The 26,400-nt window shown below is 32.6% G+C and overlaps 4 protein-coding genes across 4 annotated transcripts; 1 reads left to right on the forward strand and 3 right to left on the reverse strand.

Annotated features, from left to right (window-relative positions):
• The first annotated feature begins 6,945 nt into the window (after positions 1 to 6,945).
• LOC139867472 (uncharacterized) lies at positions 6,946 to 8,917 on the forward strand. The gene is made up of 2 exons (XM_071855837.1): positions 6,946 to 8,018; positions 8,108 to 8,917. The coding sequence occupies exon 2, from the start codon at positions 8,175 to 8,177 to the stop codon at positions 8,664 to 8,666; it is 492 nt and encodes a 163-aa protein (XP_071711938.1). The 5' UTR covers positions 6,946 to 8,018; positions 8,108 to 8,174; the 3' UTR covers positions 8,667 to 8,917.
• A 364-nt stretch (positions 8,918 to 9,281) lies between these two features.
• Positions 9,282 to 12,220, reverse strand: LOC139866090 (mitochondrial outer membrane protein porin of 34 kDa-like). The gene is made up of 6 exons (XM_071854223.1): positions 12,092 to 12,220; positions 11,735 to 11,802; positions 10,526 to 10,636; positions 10,209 to 10,295; positions 9,919 to 10,127; positions 9,282 to 9,819 (listed from the first exon to the last, which is right to left on the reverse strand). The coding sequence occupies exons 1-6, from the start codon at positions 12,138 to 12,140 to the stop codon at positions 9,513 to 9,515; spliced, it is 831 nt and encodes a 276-aa protein (XP_071710324.1). The 5' UTR covers positions 12,141 to 12,220; the 3' UTR covers positions 9,282 to 9,512.
• A 4,226-nt stretch (positions 12,221 to 16,446) lies between these two features.
• LOC139868639 (uncharacterized mitochondrial protein AtMg00820-like) lies at positions 16,447 to 17,293 on the reverse strand. Its single transcript, XM_071856971.1, has 2 exons — positions 16,958 to 17,293; positions 16,447 to 16,470 (listed from the first exon to the last, which is right to left on the reverse strand). Exons 1-2 carry the CDS (start codon positions 17,291 to 17,293, stop codon positions 16,447 to 16,449), a joined length of 360 nt encoding a protein of 119 aa, XP_071713072.1.
• Positions 17,294 to 21,113: 3,820 nt separating this feature from the next.
• Positions 21,114 to 23,402, reverse strand: LOC139868640 (phospholipase A1-II 1-like). The gene is made up of 2 exons (XM_071856972.1): positions 22,785 to 23,402; positions 21,114 to 21,722 (listed from the first exon to the last, which is right to left on the reverse strand). Exons 1-2 carry the CDS (start codon positions 23,400 to 23,402, stop codon positions 21,114 to 21,116), a joined length of 1,227 nt encoding a protein of 408 aa, XP_071713073.1.
• Positions 23,403 to 26,400: the final 2,998 nt, after the last annotated feature.

The following is a 26,400-nucleotide window of genomic DNA, read 5'->3' on the forward strand; positions in this document are numbered from 1 at the left end:
CCTCTGTTTTGTTTTAATTTTTTTTTTAACTTCGAATTCAAGTGAAATTCCAAAATGTAATAATGAGGTTCTGTTAGAAATATTTTGTTTAAACTATCTGTAAAATATCATGGTTCAATTCTTCCTATCAATCGAGAATTTCTGAGTCAAACTTTTTATTTAAAAAGTCAACGTATTTGTTCATCATCGAATTCGGTTTTGTTTCAATGTTTGAAGTTTAATTAAAGTTCCAGATAGTTTCTAATAATCATTTGGAATCTTTTTCACGTTATGATCAGTAGCTAAAATGAACTATAAATTGAAGTTTGAATTCGAGTTCATGGTATGTTTGCGAACAGCAGAAATATTTTTTTTTTTATTTCTCTCTTTACTTCTATTCTTTCTTCCTTTGATTAATTTCAATCACATTTACGTTTGTTTTTGTTTCGAATCCATGTCCAATTCAAACCTGTAAGGTGTTGATTTGATTAGCCAGTGGATTGAAGAAGAAGATGAACATAGAACAAAATAGTTAGGAGTTAAATAAATATGGATTGGTTATTATAACAGAAAAACGAATTGGACTGGATGGTTAAGTGGTTGTGTCGGGTATCGAGGGGTCTGGGGTTCGAGCCACGCATGGGCTATTTTTTTTTGTGGAATTCATTTTTGAGGTAGTTATCTATTTATCTATTCTTTTTATTTTTTATTATTTCTTATTATTATTATGATTATTGTTATTATTGTTATTATTGTTATTATCTTTAATTATCAATATTACTACTTGTATCATAATTATTAATAATAACATAAATATATGTATCATAACCATTATTAGTATTATTATTGACATTATGATCATTAGTAATTATTATTATTATTATTATTATTATTATTATTATTATTATTATTATTATTATTATTATTATTATTATTATTATTATTATTATTATTATTATTATTATTATGAATATGATTATTATTATTATTATTATTATTATTGTTATTAAAAAAATGACACAAACTATTAGTATTATCATTGATATTAGTATTAATATCTTTTTATAAATAATAGAAGTATTAATATTGACATAAGTAATATTATTATCACGAATATTATTATTATGCGATTACTAAAACCATTATCATGACTATCATCCATAGTAAAATTAATATTGTTACGGTTATCCTTATTAATATCATTATTATAGAATTATTAACATTAATATCTTTATGAGTAATATTAAGTAATATAGTTATTATCATTTTTTTTTGTATTATTAATATTACTCTAGTATTATTATAACTATTATTGTTACAAACAAAAGGTTATTCATAATAAAAATATATATAATAACCATCACCTAAATATATAAATATGTTATTTAAAATATATAAAATGAAAATATAATGAAGTAAATAAGTTATGGATATAAAAATTACATCACTAATAATAAAATATAAATTTGTTCGATTACGATTATATGTATTAATAAATATACAAATGATATAGGTTCGTGAATCCGAGGCCAACCCTGCATTGTTCCGTTGTTCAATATAGTCATATGTATTTTTACTACAAAATACATTAGGTGAGTTCCTTTGATCCCCTTTTACTCTTTACATTTTTGGGACTGAGAATACATGCGCAACTTTTATATCTGTTTTACGAAATAGACACAAGTAATCAAAATGACATTATATGGTTGAATGATCGAAATCGAATATACCCCTTTTTATATAGTCTGGTAATCTAAGAATTAGGGAACAGAAACCCTAATTGACGCGAACTCTAAAGATAGATCTATCGGGCCCAACAAGCCCCATCCAAAGTATCGGATGCTTTAGTACTTCGAAATTTATATCATGTCCGATGGAGGATCCCGGAATGATGGGGATATTCTTATATACATATTGTGAATGTCGGTTACCAGGTGTTCAATCCATATGAATGATATTTTTGTCTCTATGTATGGGACGCATGTTTATGAGAAATAGAAATATGAAATCTTGTGGTCTATTAAAATTATGGAATGATTGTTTACGATAAACTAATGAACTCACCAACCTTTTTGGTTGACACTTGAAAGCATGTTTATTCTCAGGTATGAAAGAAGTCTTCCGCTGTACAATTGCTCATTTAAAAGATATTACTTGGGGTCATTCATGACATATTTCAAAAGACGTTGCATTCAAGTCGTCGAGTTCATCAAGATTATTATTTAGTCAATTATAGTTGAATATATTATGAAATGATTTGCATGTCATGAATTTTCGATATAAAGCAAGTTTGTCTTTTAAAAATGAATGCAATGTTTGTAAAATGTATCATATGGAGGTCAAGTACCTCGCGATGTAACCAACTATTGGGAATTAGTTATAATCGATATGGACTTTGTCCGGATGGATTAGGACGGGTCCTTTCATCTGTTCCCTAATTCTTAGATTACCAGACTAAAAAGGGGCATATTCGGTTTAATAATACAGCCATAGAATGTAGTTTTAAGTACTTGTGTCTATTTAGTCAAACATTTATAAAATCAGCGCATGTATTCTCAGTCCCAAAAATATATATTGCAAAAGCATTTAAAAAGGGAGCAAATGAAACTCACTATACTGTATTTCATAGCAATTATGCATATGACGGCACTGAACAAGTGCAAGTCATAGTGGCCTCGGATTCACGAACCTATATTAAGTATATATATATATATATATATATATATATATATATATATATATATATATATATGTTGGTCAATATCTGTCTATGAAATTAGGTCAAGTCATAGTGTATCGCAATCCTAATGCTCGAGATCGATATGCAAAAGTCAACAAAAGTCAATTTAACCCAAAAATGATTTACAAGATCCATACATGTTTAATATGAAACTTAAATAGTCGTTTTATATATTTAAATATATTTATCAGATTTTATTAGAGTAAATAATACAATAAATAAAAATTTATATTAAAATTTATATATGATAAAAATATACTTTTATATATCTCGAGAAATAAAATTTATATAATTCACTCAATAACATTAAATATAGTGGTACGTATTATTATATTGCGTGTGGTAAAAAATATCTTTGTATCACATATTTATTTGATAAGATAATATTGATAATAATAATAAATAAATAAAAGTTGTATTATTTTTTAATAATAATAATAATTATTATTATTCTACTAATAACAATATTTATATTTACTAATGATGATAACAATTATAATAAAATGATTATTCTAATCATGATAATTTTAATGATAATGATACTTTTTATTATTAACTGTAATAATAATAATATCTTATATAATAGTAATAATTCTATTCAAAATGATAATTTTTAATATACTAAAATGATAATAAAAATGATATTTTATAATAACAATGACATTTCTATTAAAAATGATAATTTTAATAAAATGATAGTTTTAATTTAAATGATACTTTTAATAATAATAATAATAATAAAAATAATGAAAAGGGATATTTTTCTCTTAAATCAATATCATACAATATTTGAATTTCATCATGATACTTATATTCGTTATTTCCTAATCGATTTGTTTAATAGCTTTTAGTCCTATTTTAAATCACATTCATAGTAATGATAATAATATTAGTTATAATAATTAGATGATACTAATATTAATTTTTAATGATAATGATACTAATAATAATAAATATTATAATAACATTAATGATAATACTAATAACTTTTTTTAATGATAATAAAAAAATAAAAATAAAAAATAATAATAATAATAATAATAATAATAATAATAATAATAATAATAATAATAATAATGTTATTAATAATCTTGATGATAATAACGATAATAATACTAATATAAATGACAATCTTTAATGATAACATTTATAACGATAATGATAATAATAATAATAATTATTATTATTATTTAATAATAATAACGACGATAGTAATAATAATAATATTTTTAACAATAATACCTAAAATTATAGATAATTCACTTGACTACATCTTTTAATCCGTTCATCGAAACTATTCGATATCTAAATGAAAAGTTATTAATTTTTCGTCAGCTTTTCAACGACATGCATATCATATACCTTATCTTAGTAGCATGTGTATTAAACTCATGATCTATCATAAATTATTTAACGACAAAATTAAACATACAAGCATGCATAATCATATATACTCGAGCACTAGTCAGGGATACATTACTAACATATAAAAGTTAAGTTATGAGTGCTCACGTATCAATATTGTGATTCAATATTACAGGAAAGTACATAGACGCAACGGAGATGATAAACACTAGTTTGACCTCACGAGCATACCCCCGAACCATACCCATAACCTCCATAGCTATAACCCAATAATTTCCTTAGCTCTAACCCTCTCAAAAACTCTTTTGAAAACATGTAAGCAGAACCTCGTCGTAGTATTTTATGTATAATACTAATAATAATAATAATAATAATACTAATACTACTAATAATAATAGTATGATTAATAATATTAATCTTAATAATAATAATAATAATAATTATAATTTATGTATATATATATATATAGAGATGATACGAGAGAGAGAAGGAAGAATGAATGCATTGAGACTGAAACGCGTTCGGGCTTTATACCCATTTTCTGGACCCAGAACTCCGCGATTGCGAAGGTTCTGTGGGTATTTGGTCTGCGATCGCGACCTCACCAATTCCAGCATATGCTTAAATCCCTCGTGGGCTGCCGACAGTTTATAATGTAATTATATATAATATATTTAATTAGTATAATTAATTATATATTATATTATATTTACGTGCATAGATGACTTGTAAATTTAGTTCCAATGACTCGTATGTTGTCGCTCGACTTATGTCTCGGTTCCGGTTTCTCGAACGCATTTTCGTACGCTTAGAAAACTTGCACTATACGTTACGCGACGTGTACCTTTATTAATAATTTGACCCAATCATCGATAGATTATATTACCCAAAGTATAATCTTTAAATTTGAGTGTTGTGGTCATTTGCTTCTATAAATTAAAATCTCGTTATTTATCAAAGTATATTTAATAATATTATTTTAAATCCAAAACGTCTTATGACCAAGTTAATATTATATTTCATTACTTCGTAAAATATAAATATATTTTTATTTAGAAATATAAACTTATATATTTTAGAAATATTTATTTACTAATATAATATTTAATTTTTCAAAAACTAATTATATTTCAAAGTTTAATATATATAAATTAAAATCGTTTAAACAATAGATATTATTATATCACCTAAAGTTTACGCTCTAGAACTTAATTTAATATAATTCATTTATGCGCCAACGTTTATTTTAATTAACATATCAAAATATCAATCGATTCAATAATCGAATACTAATATCGTTTAATAAATAATTTGAAATATATTGCAAGTTATTTATATATTTATATTTAATTAAATCACGGACCATTATCATTTACAACTTGTCAAAAGGTTTATAGACAGATTCTAACTTTTAAGATAACGTTAAAACATTTATCCTTATTAAAATGGCTTGGTAACAATTTGTCAAAAGTGGTTCTAGATATTTATAAAGTTATATTCGTTTTAAAAGAAGACGTGACACTCTAATAGTTACGTAATTCCTAAAGTTTATAACAATAAAAGATAATGATAATAACTTAAATAATATACATCTTGACATATTGTAAAAAGTGATAACTTTTCGAAATATATCGTAATACGTTTTATGTCTTTGAAACTATATATATATATATATATATATATATATATATATATATATATATATATATATATATATCTATATGTATATATATATATATATATATATATATCTATATGTATATATATCTATATATATATATATCTATATGTATATATATATATATATATATATATATATATATATATATATATATATATATATATATATATATATATATATATATTCACATTTCACATAACACGTTTTATTACATAGATGTTTTATCCAAAACGAATAAGTATAATGTTATACGTTTAATACCTTGTTAACGTTTACATGTCATATAATAGATTTCATAACTTATTTTCATAGCAACCAAACCGTTTAATGTTTTATTAATATATCACAATTTAATACACACATACACACACACATACATATATATATATATATATATATATATATATATATATATATATATATATATATATATATATATATATATACATATATATATATATATATATATATATATATATATATATATATATATATATATATATATATATACATATCTGTTCACACATAATTGTTCGTGAAACAATTTGTCAAAAGTGGTTCTAGATATTTATAAAGTTATATTCGTTTTAAAAGAAGACGTGACACTCTAATAGTTACGTAATTCCTAAAGTTTATAACAATAAAAGATAATGATAATAACTTAAATAATATACATCTTGACATATTGTAAAAAGTGATAACTTTTCGAAATATATCGTAATACGTTTTATGTCTTTGAAACTATATATATATATATATATATATATATATATATATATATATATATATATATATATATATATATATTCACATTTCACATAACACGTTTTATTACATAGATGTTTTATCCAAAACGAATAAGTATAATGTTATACGTTTAATACCTTGTTAACGTTTACATGTCATATAATAGATTTCATAACTTATTTTCATAGCAACCAAACCGTTTAATGTTTTATTAATATATCACAATTTAATACACACATACACACACACATACATATATATATATATATATATATATATATATATATATATACATACATATATATATATATATATATATATATATATATATATATATATATATACATATCTGTTCACACATAATTGTTCGTGAATCGTCGGGCACGGTCAAAGGGTAATTGATTACATGAACACAGTTCAAAGTTTTTGAGATTTCAACAATACAGACTTTGCTTATCGTGTCGGAACATATAAAGATTAAGTTTAAATTCAGTCGGAAATTTCCGGGTTGTCACAATCTCCACCACCACTCCCATGCCGTTCTTCACCACATCTGTTGCGTTCTCCGGCAGCATCTCCAAGCTTTGGTCCAGTGGATGACGTTCAAAGAGGCGAACCGATCTGCAACTCTGGTTCTCGTAACACCTCAGTTCATTTGGGGATATCATTTTCATTGGACGTCCGAATATGGTATCTCACAACATGCATTTGGTAAGATCGGCCCGATTAAGGAGATTAAATCTTGGACTTATCGCCGTTTTGCTTTCATCTCGTTTGAACTTCCGGAGTATGCTGATGAGGCGGTTTCTTCTTTAAATGGATCGAAGATTTTTGGAAATCTGATCTTTGTAGGTTGGCCTATCCGACGTAATGGTGGGTCTTCTCTCCCAGGGCATGGGTATGTTCGTTCTCGACATAATGTTTCACTCGTTCCTAATCAATTTGTGGTCGACAGCTTAGATCTTAACATTCTTCTAGCTGATTCAGTTCCTTTGTTGGAATCTTAGGTTAAGAATTTCATCCTTTCTTGTGATGTTGTTATTTCAAGTTATTGTAAGGTGGGGTCCTTTGGTTGTGTGTTGGTTTGTCCAAATCAGCTTATGCTTGATTCGATTCTTGATAAGGTGCCGGATTCTGGGTTCGTTTTGGGGGTTCCTTTTGCTAGCAAAGCTGATGCTTTTTTCAGATTTGTTTGGGTTGAATTGTCGGGTATACCTGCGAAGTTTGTGTCGGAAGATAGTATTCGGAAGGTTGCTGGTTGTGTGGGTTCGGTTTTAAAGGTAGCTCGTTCTTCTGCTCAGTTGCTTAGCATAGGATCATCGTTTTCTTTTGCCGAGACTTCGTGTGTTAAGCACTTGCACGAGATCATTCCAGCGAGTTTTATTTCATCCACTATGCCTTTTGGTAACATTTGGGTCAACGAGGTGTCGGATGTTTCGGTTGTTGAAAGATTACAAGCAGACGTTTTTTTCCTTTGAGTTCTTGGTTTTTCCAGTCCAAACCGATGTAAGTGTTCATGTTTTGAGGTCAGATGTTAATATTGAATTAGAATTTGTTGTTCGACCTCGAGCTGAGCAAGTGGCGGTTGTATACAGAATCATTATGTAAATTATCATTCTGGGGTCAAAAGGAAGATGGCGGTTAACGAGGTGCAAGTTGAAGATGACGGCTAGTGAAGTGCAGGTTGAAAATGGAGAGTTGTCTACGGAGGCTGGTACGTTGCAAAGTGATTCGGTAGGTTTAGATGGTGAGCAGCTTGTTACGGGTCCTATTTTGAGCCCATTACATAACTCATCGGGGGTTAATTTGGCTCAAGATGGTGGGACTTTGGGCCTTCACAAAAATGGGCATGTTTCTCCAGTTTCTATCGAGTTCGGGTCTTTTAAAAAACATTCAAATGATGTTGGTGTTTCGGGTTCTAATGCTCGATTGGGTGTGGTTAATAATGATGTCCCCTCTTCTTCAGTTTCACGTCAAAGGGATAGTAAGAGAATTGCTTCTAGTTTTTTCGATGAAGAAAGGGAAGAACTTAAAGATCTAATGGTTGAAGGCAAGATTATTAACTCGCAAAAGGCTACAAAGGTAAAAAGAAAACAGAGGGCTAAGAAGGTTCATGGAGAGGAATTGCGTAAATTTAACGTAGACGGTTTGTGAGGCATTGGTGTTTTTGAGTTGGTGTGATCGTTATTGTTTTTTGTGGTGTTTTTTGTTTTGGTTTAGATGCCTTGTTTGTAGTTTGGTTCCGGATGGTTTGTTCGTTTGGCTTTCTTTGTGTCTCGTTTTTTTGGGTCTTGTCGCCTTTGTATTGTATTCGGTTGCGAGTCTTCATCTACTGGATGAAGTTGCTCGAGTTTTTATGTAGTTTCAGTATTTAGCCAAAAAAATAAAAAATTAATAAAAATAAAAACACTCTGATCATCGTTTTTTGTTTCCTTTCCTCCAAAGCAGTCATAGATTTCTCTCCACCACGTATCGTGATGTTTCGGTGACACTTTAAACTGATTTATTTGTCTAATTTACAGATACAGTCCATACATATATGAATTGTATGATACGTGCCATGTACCATGCTTACGAAACACTAGAACAATGAACTGTGTAAAACTGAACAAAAACAATATTTAGATGATTAGTAATCAAACCAACAAAATCGTACTAACATTGAAGACGAAATTTTATGGCTCATGGGCGTGCAACCTGACTTTAAACACTTGTTAAAACGATGTAATCAAAAACTCACCGAGAGGATTAAACAAAGAAGAGCATCAATAAAACTAACAAATGTAACCATTAGACATGCATCAGCACGAAATTGATATAAGCAAAAGAGTAACCAAGACTCGATCGGAACAAAAGCACCAAATTCAATATCCGCTAAAATCTACCACCCATGGATAAGTAGACAAAATATGGGTCCTTAAAAAAACTGTTAAGAATTATTTCTAGATCCAAGAAAGAGTCAACTTTCGACTTCAAACACGGTCAAAACCAAACATCCTATCAAGGCTTAAGAGCCAAAGCAAGACCAAACTTAGCACTCTTGTCAACAGCTTTGGTGTCAACTTCTCCCGAAAGGGTGAAGAGAGATCTGGGGCGACACTCGTGCTGGATAAGAGCATTAGCTTTTCCAAGGTTGTTGATTCGAGCCTTGACGGTGGTCAATGGGTCCAAAGCATGCTGGGTCCCAACAGTGATGGTGTTCTCATTGGTTGAGAAGCTGTGGTTCACTTCTGCACCCACTGATGTGTTGGTCAAGGGCTTCACAATGTGGTAGTATGATGCATTCAGAGAGTCACCCTTATCATTCCTGTATTATTACATAAAGTAACACAGATTATTAAATAACACCCAGGAAAATAAAAATAAAATAGATTTTAGATATAGTAATAAAAGATTAGCTACTTACAGGGTCAAAGCAGCAACAAGATCAGCGTTAGTGAAGCTAATTCCAGCATTATACTTGGTGAAGTTTCCAGTTTTGGTGTCGAATGAAACATCGGTTCCAATAGCAGTGACGTTGGTTCCCAACACACCAGAGAAGTTGACAATAGGGTTTGCAGTCAACCCGATACTTGTGCAGATTCCAGCATAGTCATGCAAGTATTGCAGTTCCAACTACAGGTATAGTAGATTATCAGGCTTTAGAACATGTTGATAATGTGCACCAAGGTTTGAAACAGGTAACTTATTTCATACCTTGCCAGATCTTTGATCTGGAACTTTAAAGCTAAGAATGCCCTTCAGACCGGGTGCAGGTTCATCAACTGTAATGGTTGTAGAGAGCTGCAGTGATGGTACAGAAAATTCGGTTAAATTTTCATACAAGATGCTCCAACGAGCTAACCAAAAGTCACAGCGTAACTAAAATGGTACTAGATGACAGCATCACCAATAATCACAATGATAAGGTTGTAGCCATAGAATAGAGAAGTAAAGATAAACTAATAAGCACGAAGATAGAACAAATAGCAAAACACAATAGGGATGGCGAGAAGTAAAAAAGATAAGCGTACATTAGAGCTGGTGTCCACTTTGATATCAGCAGTAATGTTGTTCCTCTTCAACTGGGTATTGACATCAGCAAGAAATAGTTCGCCTTTCTTAGTTCCAGATGACGTGATTGCCTGCATGTTGTAAAACAGATAAGTTAATTTGTTCCAAATGTATAAAACTTCGATACCAATTTCTAGACCAAAATGTAACAATATAATACCAACAAGGCTTTCATTCTTGAACAAGTCACACACACGCGTACATGTGTGTACATACAAATTCTGGAAATTCACGTTCAACAATGTATAAATTTCTAGCATTAAAGCTTACCAGACTAATATCCTACTAATGAAACTATGTAAAAATAGGGAAACATGATTTGTCCAATCATGTGAAATATTTCATCACATATGACTCTAAATTTGACAACAAACCTTCAACAGAAAATGATCAAATACAATACATGCAAAGACATTTGAAAAAAATCATATAATTAGAAATTCAATAAAACGTGTCAACTAGTAGACAATAATACAACCATACACCAAATGGCTTAAATCAGCAGAATCAATACCGGATAGTGCAGACGTTAAAGCAATATAAGGTCGAATTGTATATCGTAAAAAGAACCATTACTAAAATCCATTTTAAACGCCAACGTTCATTTAATAAAAACTCAGAAGGATATAGCAAATAACAATCTTTAAGAAATAAAATTCGAGTTAATTTAAGTATAAATAACTTTAAATGATATGGTGGGGACTGAAATTAAATTTCTAAGAGACATCTTTATCTTTGTTTATTCATTAGAATCAGGTACACAACTACATAGAATATAATATATATAAAGCAACACACACACACCCCTCATTTATTAAAATAGATTGAATGCTCTAGCCTTATAAAAGTGGACTATCAATTTTTGCTGAAAACACATTCAGCTTAACACACACACACACACACACACACACACACACACACACACACACACACACTATGTGTTCAATAAAAACTCCAGAATAAGTGAATCAAAATACAATGACTGTCAAAGCTATTGTTAAACACTTCAACAAAATTTTAACTACAAATATAACTTCATAAGACACTTATAAATAACAACGATAATAACATGTAGTAGTATTCAAATGTTCATCCAATAATGTATAACGGAGTAATCAAAGAGATCTATAAATAAATAAATAAAAAATAAAACGAAAAATAAAACTCACAACTCCAGTAGGTGAATAGGTAGTGATTGTGAACTTTTGATCGCTCTGGTGATCCTTATACAGAAGATCTACAAAAACAGATTTAAATCAACAAATGTAGATCCAGTAAACATAACCTATAATATAATAATCAAAATATAAATGAAACTATACATACATATCTACATCTACATCAACATCTATATATAAGAGTATTTATTATGCAAAAGAAAATAAATGTATCTATATATGTGCATATTCCGATTTTCAAACAGATATCGAACTATTAAGCTCAAATAACACAAAAATCAAATATTAATACGCATATATACAGATATAGATGTAAATTTTACTTTTATATTGACATATAATAAATACCTCTGGCTTTTTTGCCAATGTCGGTGTAGAGACCTGGACCTTTAACCATGATTGATTGATGATTTGTTTGTTTTAAGAATTTTAAGAAAATGGAAATTGAGATGAAGACGATGAACTGGTGATAAAACGAACGATACTTGGTTTTATAGGGTTAAATGAATTGGGGAAAAAGAAAAGCCCTAATTTTTTGAGGGTTTATTCCACTGTGTGCATGTCTATAATTACGTGTCAATTTGTTTATTCGTGACCGTAGATTTGATGGCTTAGGTGATTTTATCAATAATTTCTTGGAGAAAAATACAGCATTTTTTATTGTTTGTGTGAAACGCAAATAACGTGATTTTAAGCTTGTTATCCCATATCCATCCAAAAATAGGTAGACAAAATTGCACATTTGATACTTGATGTTTCGTCATAAATTCGTCCTGTATACTAAAGTATTATTGTTTCATAAGAAAACTTAATGTATCAATTCGTTTCAATTTGGTACCAGCGTCCAGACATCCGTTATTAACATTGTTAAACCCTGAATCACGTGGCATGCATGTGAGGTTATTTTCGTCATTATTCGTCCTATTTAAACACCTAAAGACAAAAACCTAGGCTTTCAATTCACCCTATTTTCTTCTCAATCGATTCAAATTGACACCTAAACTAATCCTGAATTCAATTGATCGAGCAATGGTGATTCCTTTGTACCAATTACGGTTGGAACAAGATGAGGATGACTTACAAGAATTGGCACGATTTTATGGCATGTTTATTGCATTTACTGAAACCTTTTATGTATATATAACTTCAATCACAATCTAATTTAGAATTTGTTTTCTACAGCTGCAAATAAAGTGTTTTTCACCATCAAACTACACCATGGTGGAACTTTCACCAATCCTCTAGGTCATGAATATATCAATGGTAGGATTTCCTATTTCGACCTTATGATGAGGACACATTTTCTGCTTTACTGGTTGATGATATGGTTCAGGACTTAGGATATGATGGTAGGATAAGAATGTATTATCACTTTCTTAGACCTAGAAATTTGTTGGATTATGGGTTGTGTGCCCTTGGAAGTGACAGTGATTCAAATCATCTAATATAATATACAGTAGATCACAAGGAAATCAGTGTGTACCTGGAGCTAGAAGTAACCAATTTAAATACATATTACAGTCCTTTTAAGAATATTGTGGTTATAGAAGAAATTGAGACTGTAGATGCTACTGCCACAAGTAATATTAGAGAAAGACCAGTTAAGAAGAAATTGTTATTGGAATGGAATTGGGATACTAGTGAAGCTGGAACAAGTGGTGAACCAAATGATGTTGTTGAAGCTGTAACTGAAATGTCCCGTTCATATTGATTATAAACGTTCCATATTAATTGATTTCGTCGCGAGGTTTTGACCTCTATATGAGACGTTTTTCAAAGACTGCATTCATTTTTAAAACAACCATAACCTTTATTTTATCGATAAAGGTTTAAAAGCATTACGTAGATTATCAAATAATGATAATCTAAAATATACCGTTTACACACGACCATTACATAATGGTTTACAATAAGAATATATTACATCAAAAATAAGTTTCTTGAATGCAGTTTTTACATAATATCATACAAACATGGACTCCAAATCTTGTCCTTATTTTAGTATGCAACAGCGGAAGCTCTTAATAATCACCTGAGAATAAACATGCTTAAAACGTCAACAAAAATGTTGGTGAGTTATAGGTTTAACCTATATATTATCAAATCATAATAATAGACCACAAGATTTCATATTTCAATACGCATCCCATACATAGAGATAAAAATCATTCATATGGTGAACACCTGGTAACCGACATTAACAAGATGCATATATAAGAATATCCCCATCATTCCGGGACACCCTTCGGATATGATATAAATTTCGAAGTACTAAAGCATCCGGTACTTTGGATGGGGTTTGTTAGGCCCAATAGATCTATCTTTAGGATTCGCGTCAATTAGGGTGTCTGTTCCCTAATTCATAGATTACCAGACTTAATAAAAAGGGGCATATTCGATTTCGATAATTCAACCATAGAATGTAGTTTCACGTACTTGTGTCTATTTTGTAAATCATTTATAAAACCTGCATGTATTTTCATCCCAAAAATATTAGATTTTAAAACCTTCCTCGGAAATAAGACTTGGCCACGGATCGATTCACGAACCTATACAAATATGTACATATATATAAAAGTATGATCAAAATATAATTACAACCATTTTTATTATGTTTTAAAGATTTGAGTGTATTAAGTCAGCTGTCCTCGTTAGTAACCTACAACTAGTTGTCCATAGTTAGATGTACAGAAATAAATCGATATATATATAATATTGAATCAATCCACGACCCATTGTATACACGTCTTAGGCTAGATCACAACTCAAAGTATATATATTTTTGGAATCAACCTCAACCCTGTATAGCTAACTCCAACATTACTACATATAGAGTGTCTATGGTTGTTCCAAATAATATATATACATGGGTCGATATGATATGTCAAAACATTTGCATACGTGTCTATGGTATCCCAAGATTACATAATATATTAGAATACGTGTATAATACAATATAAGTTAGCTAGGATATGATTTTTATAAATTTGTTAAACATTTCCCGTAGCTAAAAAGATCAAAAATATCCAATCTTGTTTTACCCATAACTTCTTCATTTTAAATCCGTTTTGAGTGAATCAAATTGCTATGGTTTCATATTGAACTCTAATTTAAGAATCCAAACAGAAAAAGTATAGGTTTATAGTCGGAAATTTAAGTTACATGTCAATTACTAAAGAGGTAGTCATTTCCGTCGAAAGAACGACATCTTGATGACCATTTTGAAAAACATACTTTCACTTTGAGTTTAACCAAGATTTTTGGATATAGTTTCATGTTCATATGAAAAATTATTTTCTCAGAAGAACAACTTTTAAATCAAAGTTTACCATAGTTGATAATGCTAAAAACGAACATATATTTCATAGCATTATTCCTCAAGAAAGACAAGCTTTTAGTTGCAATTGTTCTATTTACAAGTGATATTCGTTTAAATAATAAAAGGTGAAGACAAAAGACAGATTCGACGAATTGAAGACGCAAACGACCAAAAAGCTCAAAAGTACAAAAGACAATCAAAAAGGTTCCAATTATTGATAAGAAACGTCTCGAAATTACAAGAGTACAAGATTCAAAACGCAAAGTACAAGATATTAAATTGTACGCAAGGACGTTCGAAAATCCGGAACCGGGACCAGAGTCAACTCTCAACGCTCGACGCAACGGACTAAAAATTACAAGTTAACTATGTATATAAATATAATATAATATATAATTAATTATATTAATTATATATATATTATATTTATAAATAAAAACCGTCGGCAGAGAAAGACTCCAAAGTGTGAGCTGGAATTTCAAACTCCGCGACTCGCGGAGTTTGAAGGCAAAATATGCCTCGAGTCGCGGAACCCCAAAATGAAATTATGCCTATAAAGCCAACCGAATTCTGATCGTAAAATCCATCTTTTTTCTTCCTCATTCATACGTAAAATTTATATTTATATTTATAATTTATATTTTAATTTTAATTATAATTCTAATAATAAGGGTATGTTAGCGATTATTGTAAGGGTGTAAGTCGAAATTCTGTCCGTGTAACACTACGCTATTTTTAATCATTGTAAGTTATGTTCAACCTTTTTACATTAATGTCTCGTAGCTAAGTTATTATTATGCTTATTTAAAACGAAGTAATCACGATATTTTAAAAAACGGTTGTTGTAAGCTGTACCTCTGCTAAGTAAGGCCATGAAACCCGGTTAGTGTTGACCAGTACACTGCACCATAACGCGGTCTCAAGCATTGCACCTCGCTTGAGGGATTCTTAGTTAATTAAGGAACTGTTTGTTTAGACACATAAAGGATTGGACCGTTAGGATAACCGAACGTGTTCATGGAAGTCAGCTTGACTTGGCCATGGTGTTCTTTATGGTTGAACTCTTTTTAAAGGCCTAACTATCGTTTACCAATCATTAACGAAAGCATTGAAACGCATCACGTCTCTCGGATATGGTAAACCATGTATTCTATTATACTTAAGAAAGTTTAGACCATTTTGGAATGTTAATACGTCACCCAACCGAGTCACTCAATTGGATGAGCCGTCTGAACGTGTATGCCTGTAGTCAGACTGCACGGGCGTCGGGGGTAAGGGACGTTGTTGTCTATTCAAAATCTTCAAGCCTAATGCAGTACCCAGTGACATGTCTTGTGACAGGGGCGTTTAGGACCTGTGTAATGAATACAGGGCCTCTGCCTTTTCATGAGCCAGCATTCCATAATCTCTGCAGAATAATTGATGAAGTCATAGTATGCACTCACTTTAACCTTATCTGAATTACGAATTTTATCGCATTTACTTTATCTATCTTATAAATTAGAAAATCCAAAAATAAATATTCACTACTCCCTAACTATCTTAGGCTTAAATATACGTTCGATTCTACTGATATCTTAAAAATACGACTCTAAGTCATACTTCCCTTACTTATAAGGAGTAGTAAGATTTAGGCCCCGCTAAATATAAATTTAAAACAGTACCTTCCTCCCACGAGTGGCTGATCCTGGCGAGCCGCGGCCTGACGACACCACGCGAATAAAAAACCGTCCGTTTCGGCCATATCAGCATCTGCAACCATCTGATAAGCTCTTGTGTTGCCATTGGTGGATTCTTTCTTGTCCATGCGCTAGAAACCCCTCGGGTTGTTCCATGTAAATCTCTTCTTCTAGATTTCTATTTAGGAAAGCGGTTTTCACATCCATTTGATGTACTTCCAAGTTTCTAATGGCGGCAATGGCAAGTACCATCCTGATTGAGGTTATTCGCGTTACCGGCGAGTATGTATCAAAGTAATGTAGACCTTCTCGTTGTCTATAACCTTTGATCACCAGCCTTGCCTTATACTTATCAATGGTATCATCTGGCTTTAATTTCTTCTTGAAGATCCATCGATAACCTAGTGGCTTGCATCCCGGAGGAAGATCCACTAACTCCCAAGTATGATTTTGTAAAATAGAATCTATTTCACTTTTAATGGCCTCCTTCCATTGAGGTCCTTTTGAGGAAGACACCGCTTCACGGTAAGTTGTCGGTTCATTTTCCACCATGTAAGTGTGAAAATCAGGACCGAACGATTTTTCAGTCCTTACTCTTTTGCTTCATCTCAGCTCAAGCTCTTCTTCCTCAGATTCTATTAGTTCCTCTTGAATTCGCTCATGAAGTGTCTCATCTTCAACAACTTCATCGTCTATTCTAGACGAACTTCCATTTTCATTTGTAATGCACGGAAATACATTTTCAAAGAACGAAGCATTTCTCGATTCCATGATCGAACCTTTGTGTATATCCGAAATCTTGGATTCATGCACAAGGAACCGATAAGCCGTACTGTGTTCAGCATATCCAATAAATACGCAGTCAACAGTCTTTGGCCCTATCTTTTGTGCCTTAGGTAGTGGAACAGCTACCTTTGCTAGGCACCCCTACACTTTGAGGTACTCATATGATGGTTTTCTTTTCCACTATAACTCGTATGGGTTTCATCCCTTTTCTTTTGGGGTATCTTATTTAAAAGATAATTTGCCGATAGGATGGCATCCCCCCACATTGACTGGCTTACACCAGAACTCACCAACATGGCATTCACTATTTCTTTCAAGGTTCTATTCTTTCGTTCAGCAGTGCCATTTGATTGGGATGAGTAAGGTGCAGTGAATTCATGCCTAATGCCATTTTACGCACAAAATTCAGCAAAAGGTGCAACATATTCACCACCTCTATCACTGCGGACAACCTTGATTTTTCGTTCAAGTTGATTCTCAACTTTATTTTTATAAGCAATAAACTTGTTAATTGCTTCATCTTTACTTTTCAATAAGTAAACGTAACAGTACTTAGTACTATCATCGATAAAAGTAATGAAATACTTGTTACCATTCCTCGTTGGAATGGATTTCAAATCACACACATCAGTGTGGATCATATCAAGGGGTTCGGTTATTCGTTCAACCGATTTGAAGGATGATCTTGTTAATTTGGCTTCAACACATGTTTTACATTAAAAGTTTGAGTCAATGTGTAAAGTTGGTATGCAATTCAATTTAATTAAGCGACGAATGGAATTAAAATTAACACGACCTAATATACCATGCCACACATTAGAAGACTCAAGAAAATAAACAGAACTAGTACTTGTTTTATTAGATCCACTGTTAATAACAATTACATTTAGCTTAAACACGCCATTAAGGGCATAACCCTTACCAACATAAACACCACTTTTGGTCAACACGACCTTATCAGACTCAAACACTAGTTTAAAGCCAAACTTATTCAATAACCATCCAGACACAAGATTCTTACGAATCTCAGGAACATACAACACATTAGTCAAAGTAAGTTCCTTTGCAGAAGTCATCCTCAGGATCACATTTCCTTCACCCTTGATATTAGCTGTAACAGAGTTTGCCATAAACAACTTATCTCCACTAGTAATCTCTTTGAAAGTGTTAAAGAGACTCTTATCAGCACACACATGACGAGTAGCCCCAGTATCAACCCACCACTCTCTGGTATTAGAACCAACCAGATTAACCTCGAAAATCATAATAGTGAGGTCAGAAACCATAGCAACCAGGTTGTCAGCATCATCATCAACCATGTTAGCTTGCCGGGTAGTCTCTTTCTTTGGCTTCTTGCACTCATCGGCACGATGACCCGGCTGGTTACAATTAAAGCATTTGCCAGAGAAACCTTTCTTTTTGGCAACACCACCTTTAGGTCCAAGTTTGAACCCTCTCCCCTTGTTACTTTTCTCAGTCTTTCCTTTATTCTTGCTACCTTTTGAGGAGTGACCATGTTCAACAATATTAACCTTTGCCGAACTAGGGGTAATGCTCTTTTTAAGAGAAACTTTGTTGTCTTCCTCAATGCGAAGACGGACCACAAGGTCTTCAACAGTCATCTCCTTTCGCTTATGTTTCAAGTAATTCTTGAAATCAAGCCAACTTGGTGGTAACTTTTCAATTATTGCTGCAACTTGAAAACTATCACTGATTACCATTTTTTCAGCATGTATGTCATGAATAATGACTTGCAATTTTTGGACTTGGCTCATCACAGTCTTTGAGTCAACATCTTAAAATCCAAGATTTTAGCCACTACCTATTTCTTGGTACCAGCATCCTCAGTCTTGTACTTTTTCTCCAAAGACTCCCATAATTCTTTGGCAGTCTCTGTTGTACAGTACACGTCATAGAGAGAATTCTCTAAACCATTCAAGACATAATTGTGGCACAGATAATCTGAATGTTTCCACGCTTCAACTGCGCTCACAGTTTGAGCATCCCCTTCAACAAGTTGGGGAGTGGTTTCAGCTAAGACCCTCGCAAGGTTCAACGTGGTCAGATAAAAACGCATCTTTTTCTACCAACGTTTAAAGTCCACACCAGTGAACTTTTCAGTTTTCTCAGCATGAGAAACAACCGCATTAGGTAGCGGTGCAACAATTCCACCATCATTCTTAGCGTTATTCAAAGCGGTAGCATCCGAATGAGACATTCTGAAAAACGACCGGAAACGGGGAGACCGAAGTTGATCCGAGAAGAAGAAGGAAACTTGAATTTGTAGGTGAAAGTGTACTATTAATTGCGTTGTGTATTTTTGTGTAGTTTTTACCAATACCAAAAGCTTAGTATTTATAATGAAATTCTAAAGCCAAAAACGATTTACAGAATCAAACAAATAAGGAAACGATTCATTCTTGGTGGACAATAAAAATCGTTTTTCTTGGTTGATAAGGCAAAACGCGTTTTGGTTTAAAAAAAACGGATTGCAAAAACTGGCTCGCACGGTCCCGAATTTTCGGAGCTGAATTCGTGTCCTTAGGTCGCGCGGGCACGCATTGGATCAGAGAAATCCCAAGCCCTAGTTACATGACTTCTCTGCATTGATATAGCGAGAGTGATAAATGAGTTTGTAATATCGAGCCGTAAGGGGTATACACGGTTCGGGGTACTAGAGTTCACTTAGATGTTTTCTATTTGCCTTTGACATACCTTCCTACTCGGTGGTCTAGACATAATCAGCCAAAGGTTGACATTTACGTTTGGAGACTTCTTCTGGATTGCCTACCGAACCGTCTAAATCTGTCCATCCACGGGTTGGATATTGACACAATTATTTGCCCGAATTGTGGAATCGGAGGTGAGTCTCATGATCATGTTTTCTTGACGTGTAATGTGGCGAAATCAATGTGGCATGTCATTTCTTTATGATGAATTTTCAATGGCAAGAGTTTGATACAATTAATGACATTTTCGATTGGTTAGATGTGCAAGCACGAACGAGATCAACTAAAGCTCGATTATATTGTATCTTTGTGGCTACCCTTTGGTGGAGTTGGAGGCTCCATAACGACACTCTATTTACCTCCAATACAATTAACAGATGCGCCATTTTAGCTAATATTAGTTTATTTTCGTTTTTGTGGTTGAAGGTTAGAAGCAATTTTGCTCCTAACTGAAATATCTGGCTTTATTATCCTCCGTAATTTTTGATTTCTGATGTAATATTTTTGTTTGCCTAGCTTTTAATAAAAATTCTTTTGCCTTTAAAAAAAAAGAACATAGACATAAGTACATAACCAGTTGAGAAATTAGACAACAAACAAGTTTATAGAAATTTTCAATGATATACACACCAACATTAAAATTTTACTATCATTAAGACTTAATACTCAAACATCACCCACAAATAACAAGATCAAACTTGGAAATCTGTTTATAACCCAACACGACTACAACAAACACATGACAACAACTCCACTACATACCAAAAACCAGAATAAAATAGGATTCAAACATCAGCACAATACAATATAATAGGATCCGAATCAAATAAAGTTCGATCTACATATTGGTCGATCCATCAGGGATCATTATCTTCTTCATGATCTTTCAACTCCCAATGTCCATCCGGGTTTTGAACCATACCCGAATGTTTCTCAGTCCACCAAGCAGGAGGAATACCATATTTATCCATCAAAGCATCCGAAAACTTATTAACAAGCGAAAGATCGCGATTAACCTCGAGTTTAAAACCACCCTTTTTTCCTTGTACACCAGCAACACCATGCATATAACCCTCCATACTATGCCAACTTCCGGGGTCCCCGGGACCCTTTAAGTACGTAGACTTAACCGTATCGATCACCAGTTCACTACCAACATCCGAGTACCCGACCATAGGGTATTTTGGGACCACGTCTGGAACGTTATTAATGCGTAGGCAATAAAGATCTTTCATTGATTTGAAAACTTTAGAGAACCCATCGTCGCCCACTTTGGGACAAGCAAACGCGAAAACGGTCACTGGGCATGATATAGGCGGAGTAACGGTTTGCTTGTTTAGTCCGTGAAAGACTATGTCAACCGCGTTTAAAGTTGCGATTGCTGCACCCATACTGTGTCCAGTTAATGTTAAACTGATTTCCTCATTTCTGTATTCGTTCACTAGTTTTTTCACCTCATCAATTGCCTAAAAAAGTTTGTCACAACAAGTAATAATCTGGATTAAAATTTACATTAACGTTGAAGATATAAACCAAATGAAATGTACGTATGTTATTGACCTAGATCTGGATCATATAAAATTGATATTAAGGAAAATGATAAACGTAGCCTTTGGTATGCTTTAGCCTAGCTCTTGGGGCTACGACTCAGAGGTACGTTTATCATTTTCCTCAAAATAATAAATCTGAATCAAAGTTTTATATTCAGTGAATAAATGTACCTGAGCTTCATTACCAAAATTAGTTTCTTATTTGATCATGATCTATATCTATATGTCATATAAACAAAGATTATTAGTTATGGCAATGATAGTACTTTCATGGTTTTTTGATAGGTACACTGGTAAGGTTTTCTCTTCTGTTAAGGCTACTTAGGGAACGGGAATATGTTTAATCATATTATGCGGTTTATATGGATTATGACGTGACTATTTCTGACGTTTTTCTCTGACCACTTTAAAATATGGTGTTAGTGAGGATACCAATAATTAGATTATATTTTATAGACACTACCAAAAAAAGATTCATTTTTGATGCTTTCAATATTGTTTACGCTTTTATTCATGAATATTGACATGTTTTTGACATCTATAAATGTCACAAAGTTCCTTACACTTAAAAACATCAGAAAAGAAACCCATTGACATTTAAATGTGCAAAAAGTTATTAACACTTGAAACTAATCTTGTAGTTTTTGATAGTTTTTAATTGAGTTTTTCACGCTTAAAAATGTGGATATAAGTTAGAAGTGTTGAAAAATATGGTGTCAAAAATATGGTATCAAAAACGTTGAATCGATATTAACTTTTTGACACTTTTGAATGTCATATGGTTTTTCTTTTTGACGTTTTTATTATCAAAATTTTGTAACACTTATAAGTGTCAAAAACGTATTCACGCTTTAGGGCGTCAAAAATAATGAAAACGTCAAAAATGAAAGCGTCAAAAGTGAAATACTTTTTATAGTGTTTTTACGGTGTATCTATTAAAAATCATGGTAAAATATAATGTCCATAGATTATACTCACCTGATCTCGAGCACTTTGCTTGTTGTAACGTGTATTCTCATCATGAGTAGAGTAGATCGAGTACCAACCATTATGTACTTTCGGGTTATCCTTATGGAGTAACCCGAATATCTTTGGAGCAGGAACAGGCAACAATTCTGCATCATGAATCATATCAGAAGGGTTAACCGTTCCTCTCCAAGCAACCAAAATATCTCGCCTTCCTAACGCCTTTTTCCCTTCGTCATTAGCCACCCCAATAAACCCAATCCAATTCGACTTCTTGCTCCAAGCTTGCGGGGAAGAAGACGTAACAAACGCACCAGGAAGCATAACAGCGGATGTTGCATACAAATATTTAGTTACTTTGTATTCGTTCAAGGGTCTGCCTTGAGTAAGGCCAACTTTTGTCATCAAATTCTTTCGAGAATAACGAACGTTTCCTGCGTTTTTCGAGTGGGGTGTTTTGATGTACGCGTCGTAAGTGGCTTCAGCCAATTCGCCATAGTGGTTGATGTAGAGACGTAGATCGGTTGACGGAGGGTCTAATGAGTTCTTCCAATGGTTCTCGAGTCCGCTCAGTTTTTTCCAGTCTTTGGCAATGTTTTTGATATCACTATCAATGTTGTCGTTGGCCATGTTAATTCTCTTTTGTGAATTTTGATTGGTCGAATTGGTTTTAGGGGTTATTTATAGATCAAAGATTTTGAGCATGACATATGAAACGTTTGGAAGTGGAGAGAGAATATTGGCTTGTTCTTACGTCACATTTCCCATTTTTTAAAAGGGAGTTGATCTGTACACCACCTCTATTTTGCCATACACCACTAAATAATTTTTTTGGACATTTTTACCCTTTCTTTTATTCACCACCAACTCCCCTTAACTTCTCAAATGAAGGGTAAAACTGTCCAAATAATTTTTTTGGTGGTGTATGGCAAAAACAAGGTGGTGTACGAATCAACTCCCTTTTTAAAATATCGTGTTAGTAAAAACCATACTGTATTTGTTAGGTGACTATTAGTAAAAAAATCATTTTTGTTGCATCATAATTAGTCAAGAACAATTTTGCTACATGAATCATAGTAAAAACACAATTTTACATCAGTATTATTATTATAAAACAACAACAACAAAACTCAATCTTGCATAAGTGAAGTACGAGAGAGGTAAGATGTAGATAATCCTTCTCATATCCTAGAATAAAAAATTTCTTAAGTGAGATATGAGAGAGGTAAGATGTAGGCAATCCCTCTCCTATCCTAAAATAAAAAATTTCTCCATCTAGAAGAAAACACCTCAAAAGTTGAAAAAGTCTTCTCTCTCAATGTTCTATGGATAGAGAGATTGCACTCATACCTTGTCAGTCAAAGTGGGTCCCACCGTCTTTGGGATAGACACAAATAGGCTTTGGTAAAACCTTTTTACGACGAGACTTTAGGGACGACACAGAAGGCTTTCCAGACGACATGTCGTTGCAAAACGTCATTTGGAAAGGGCTCCTTTGCTGTAGTGGTAAAAAAAAATTGTGAGACGTTATGAAAATGATAGAATAAAATTTTTGTAAGTTTTAAATCTGCATCAACATTAATTTAGGCTCTAAGTAAAAGTTTAAGACACCAATTAAAAAATGTTGCAAAATTGATTAAAAGTTGAATTTGTTGAATAAATATACATATAGGTGTTTGGATTTGCATTCCGAAAATTGAGCATTCTATATAATTAGAATCACACTAGTGAAATGGCCCGTGAAACCACGAGTTTGTTTAAACGAAATAATTTAATGATAGGTATTAGGTGAACGTAAATGCTAAAGTTATTTAGTTTTATGACCCGTGGAACCACATAGTCCGACTAAGAAACTCGTCAGCTGAACATTTTATCAAACACCTAAAATGCATATTTAAGAATCCACATCCAATTATAAGAGATAATATTGGTTGTTATTTTATTTTAAAAGTGTAACTCAAAATATAAATGTAGAATTTATTTTCTTCTGCCTAACTTTTATACCTTTTCGTACTCAATTCAAAATAATTAATTAAAATTATTTAAAATTATTTAATTTTAATAATTAAAAAATAATTGCTAATAAGATTTAATAATAATAATTAATTAATAGGATTTAATTTTTATTCAAAATTATTTATATTAATGACATCACCCATCATGCTTAGATTTTTTTTTTCTTTTTGATTTTTTTTAACAAAGGAATTAGCATATTAATGACATCATCATTTTAGCAATATAATAGAAACTATAGATAGATAGATGTTGCAAAATGTGTTATTTAACCTGTCAAACAATTTTGTATGTAACGCGTTTTGATGGAATAAGGAATGACCTACTTCTTTGGTGCAATGACTACAAATAGGCGGGAAATGAAATATGATTATCACGTTTTGGTGCAAGATGAGATGACGTATTATTCTAATTTTGCGTTTTGCGCATTTGATATGGAAATTAATTGATTCTTTTCAAACACTATTAATAATAATAGTTATTACTATTACCGTTACTATTTAGAAACAGTGAACTGGTGATGCAAAGGGTGACCAAGTCCATTGCGCTTATGGATAAGGTTGCTAAGTTTGATGATCCTCAGTGTGAGTTGTTGTTGCTTAGGGCATGTACGGGAGTTTCTAAACTCTACTTTTCCTTGCGTACTTGTCCTCCTAGTATATTTGAGGCGGCTCAACGCGCTTTCGATGGAGCCCTTCGATCTTCCTTGGAGCGTATTGTTACTGCTTCAGGGCCTGGGTTTGGTGATTGGCAGTGGCGGCTTGCCACCTTGCCATTTGCATTTGGAGGGCTTGGTGTTTATTCTGCGGAAGATGTTCGTCATTATGCTTTTCTGGCTTCTCGATTACAGTCTGCTGGATTGCAGACCAAGCTCCTACATCATGCGGGTATTGTTGGTCTTGGTCGTGCTTTTGAAGATGCATTGGGTCTGTTTAATGAAACGGTTGGGTTTGATATTTTAGGTAATCCGAGTGAGGTCGCTGCCCCAATACTCATGAAGAAATTGGCAGATGTTTATTTCACAAAGGTTACCGCTTCTGCAGAATCCACTTTTTCGTTATCTCCCCGACAATCGGCCTTATGGAAATCACAGCAGAGTGATCACACCTCTGCTTGGCTAAGGGCAGTCCCTATTTTGGGGTTGGGTCAGACGATGAACGCAAAGACTTACCGATGTGTGTTGTGCTACCGGTTAGGTGTTCCATTGTTCTCTATCTCGACGGCATGCTCTGCCTGTTCAAGGGTTTTTACTGGGGATATTTTCGGGGATCACGCGGTGTCTTGTGCTGGTATGGTGGGCATTAAGCATCGACATAATATTGTTCGGGATTCCCTTGTTGATGTTTGTTATCGATCTGGGATTTCAGCGAGAAAGGAGGTTGACATTGGGTTGTCTGGAAGGAACGACAGGGCCCTCAGACCTGCAGATGTGTTACTTTACTCCTGGGATTGTGGTCGCGATGTTTGTGTTGACTTGACAGGGTCTTCTCCTTTGACACAGTCTGGGCTTTCTGACTTTGTCCCTGGACGTGCTGTGATTAATGCGGCTCGTCGGAAGCGGGTCAAGTACGAATCTAGTTGTCTGGCGATTGGTTATGGTTTCATTCCTTTCTCA

The sequence above is a fragment of the Rutidosis leptorrhynchoides genome, chromosome 9 (genome assembly GCF_046630445.1).
Source record: "Rutidosis leptorrhynchoides isolate AG116_Rl617_1_P2 chromosome 9, CSIRO_AGI_Rlap_v1, whole genome shotgun sequence".
NCBI classification, from domain to species: domain Eukaryota; kingdom Viridiplantae; phylum Streptophyta; class Magnoliopsida; order Asterales; family Asteraceae; genus Rutidosis; species Rutidosis leptorrhynchoides.

Coding starts and splice junctions, on each gene's coding strand:
- LOC139867472 (XM_071855837.1), top strand. CDS start 8,175: ATGACGGCTAGTGAAGTGCAGGTTGAAAATGGAGAGTTGTCTACGGAG.
- LOC139866090 (XM_071854223.1), bottom strand. CDS start 12,140: ATGGTTAAAGGTCCAGGTCTCTACACCGACATTGGCAAAAAAGCCAGA. Junction 10,128..10,208: donor CAGATCAAAGATCTGGCAAG/GTATGAAATAAG, acceptor CTATACCTGTAG/TTGGAACTGCAATACTTGCA. Junction 9,820..9,918: donor CTTGTTGCTGCTTTGACCCT/GTAAGTAGCTAA, acceptor GTAATAATACAG/GAATGATAAGGGTGACTCTC.
- LOC139868639 (XM_071856971.1), bottom strand. CDS start 17,293: ATGGTGGAAAATGAACCGACAACTTACCGTGAAGCGGTGTCTTCCTCA. Junction 16,471..16,957: donor CCGCCATTAGAAACTTGGAA/GTACATCAAATG, acceptor ATTATTCTGCAG/AGATTATGGAATGCTGGCTC.
- LOC139868640 (XM_071856972.1), bottom strand. CDS start 23,402: ATGGCCAACGACAACATTGATAGTGATATCAAAAACATTGCCAAAGAC. Junction 21,723..22,784: donor AGCAAAGTGCTCGAGATCAG/GTGAGTATAATC, acceptor AAACTTTTTTAG/GCAATTGATGAGGTGAAAAA.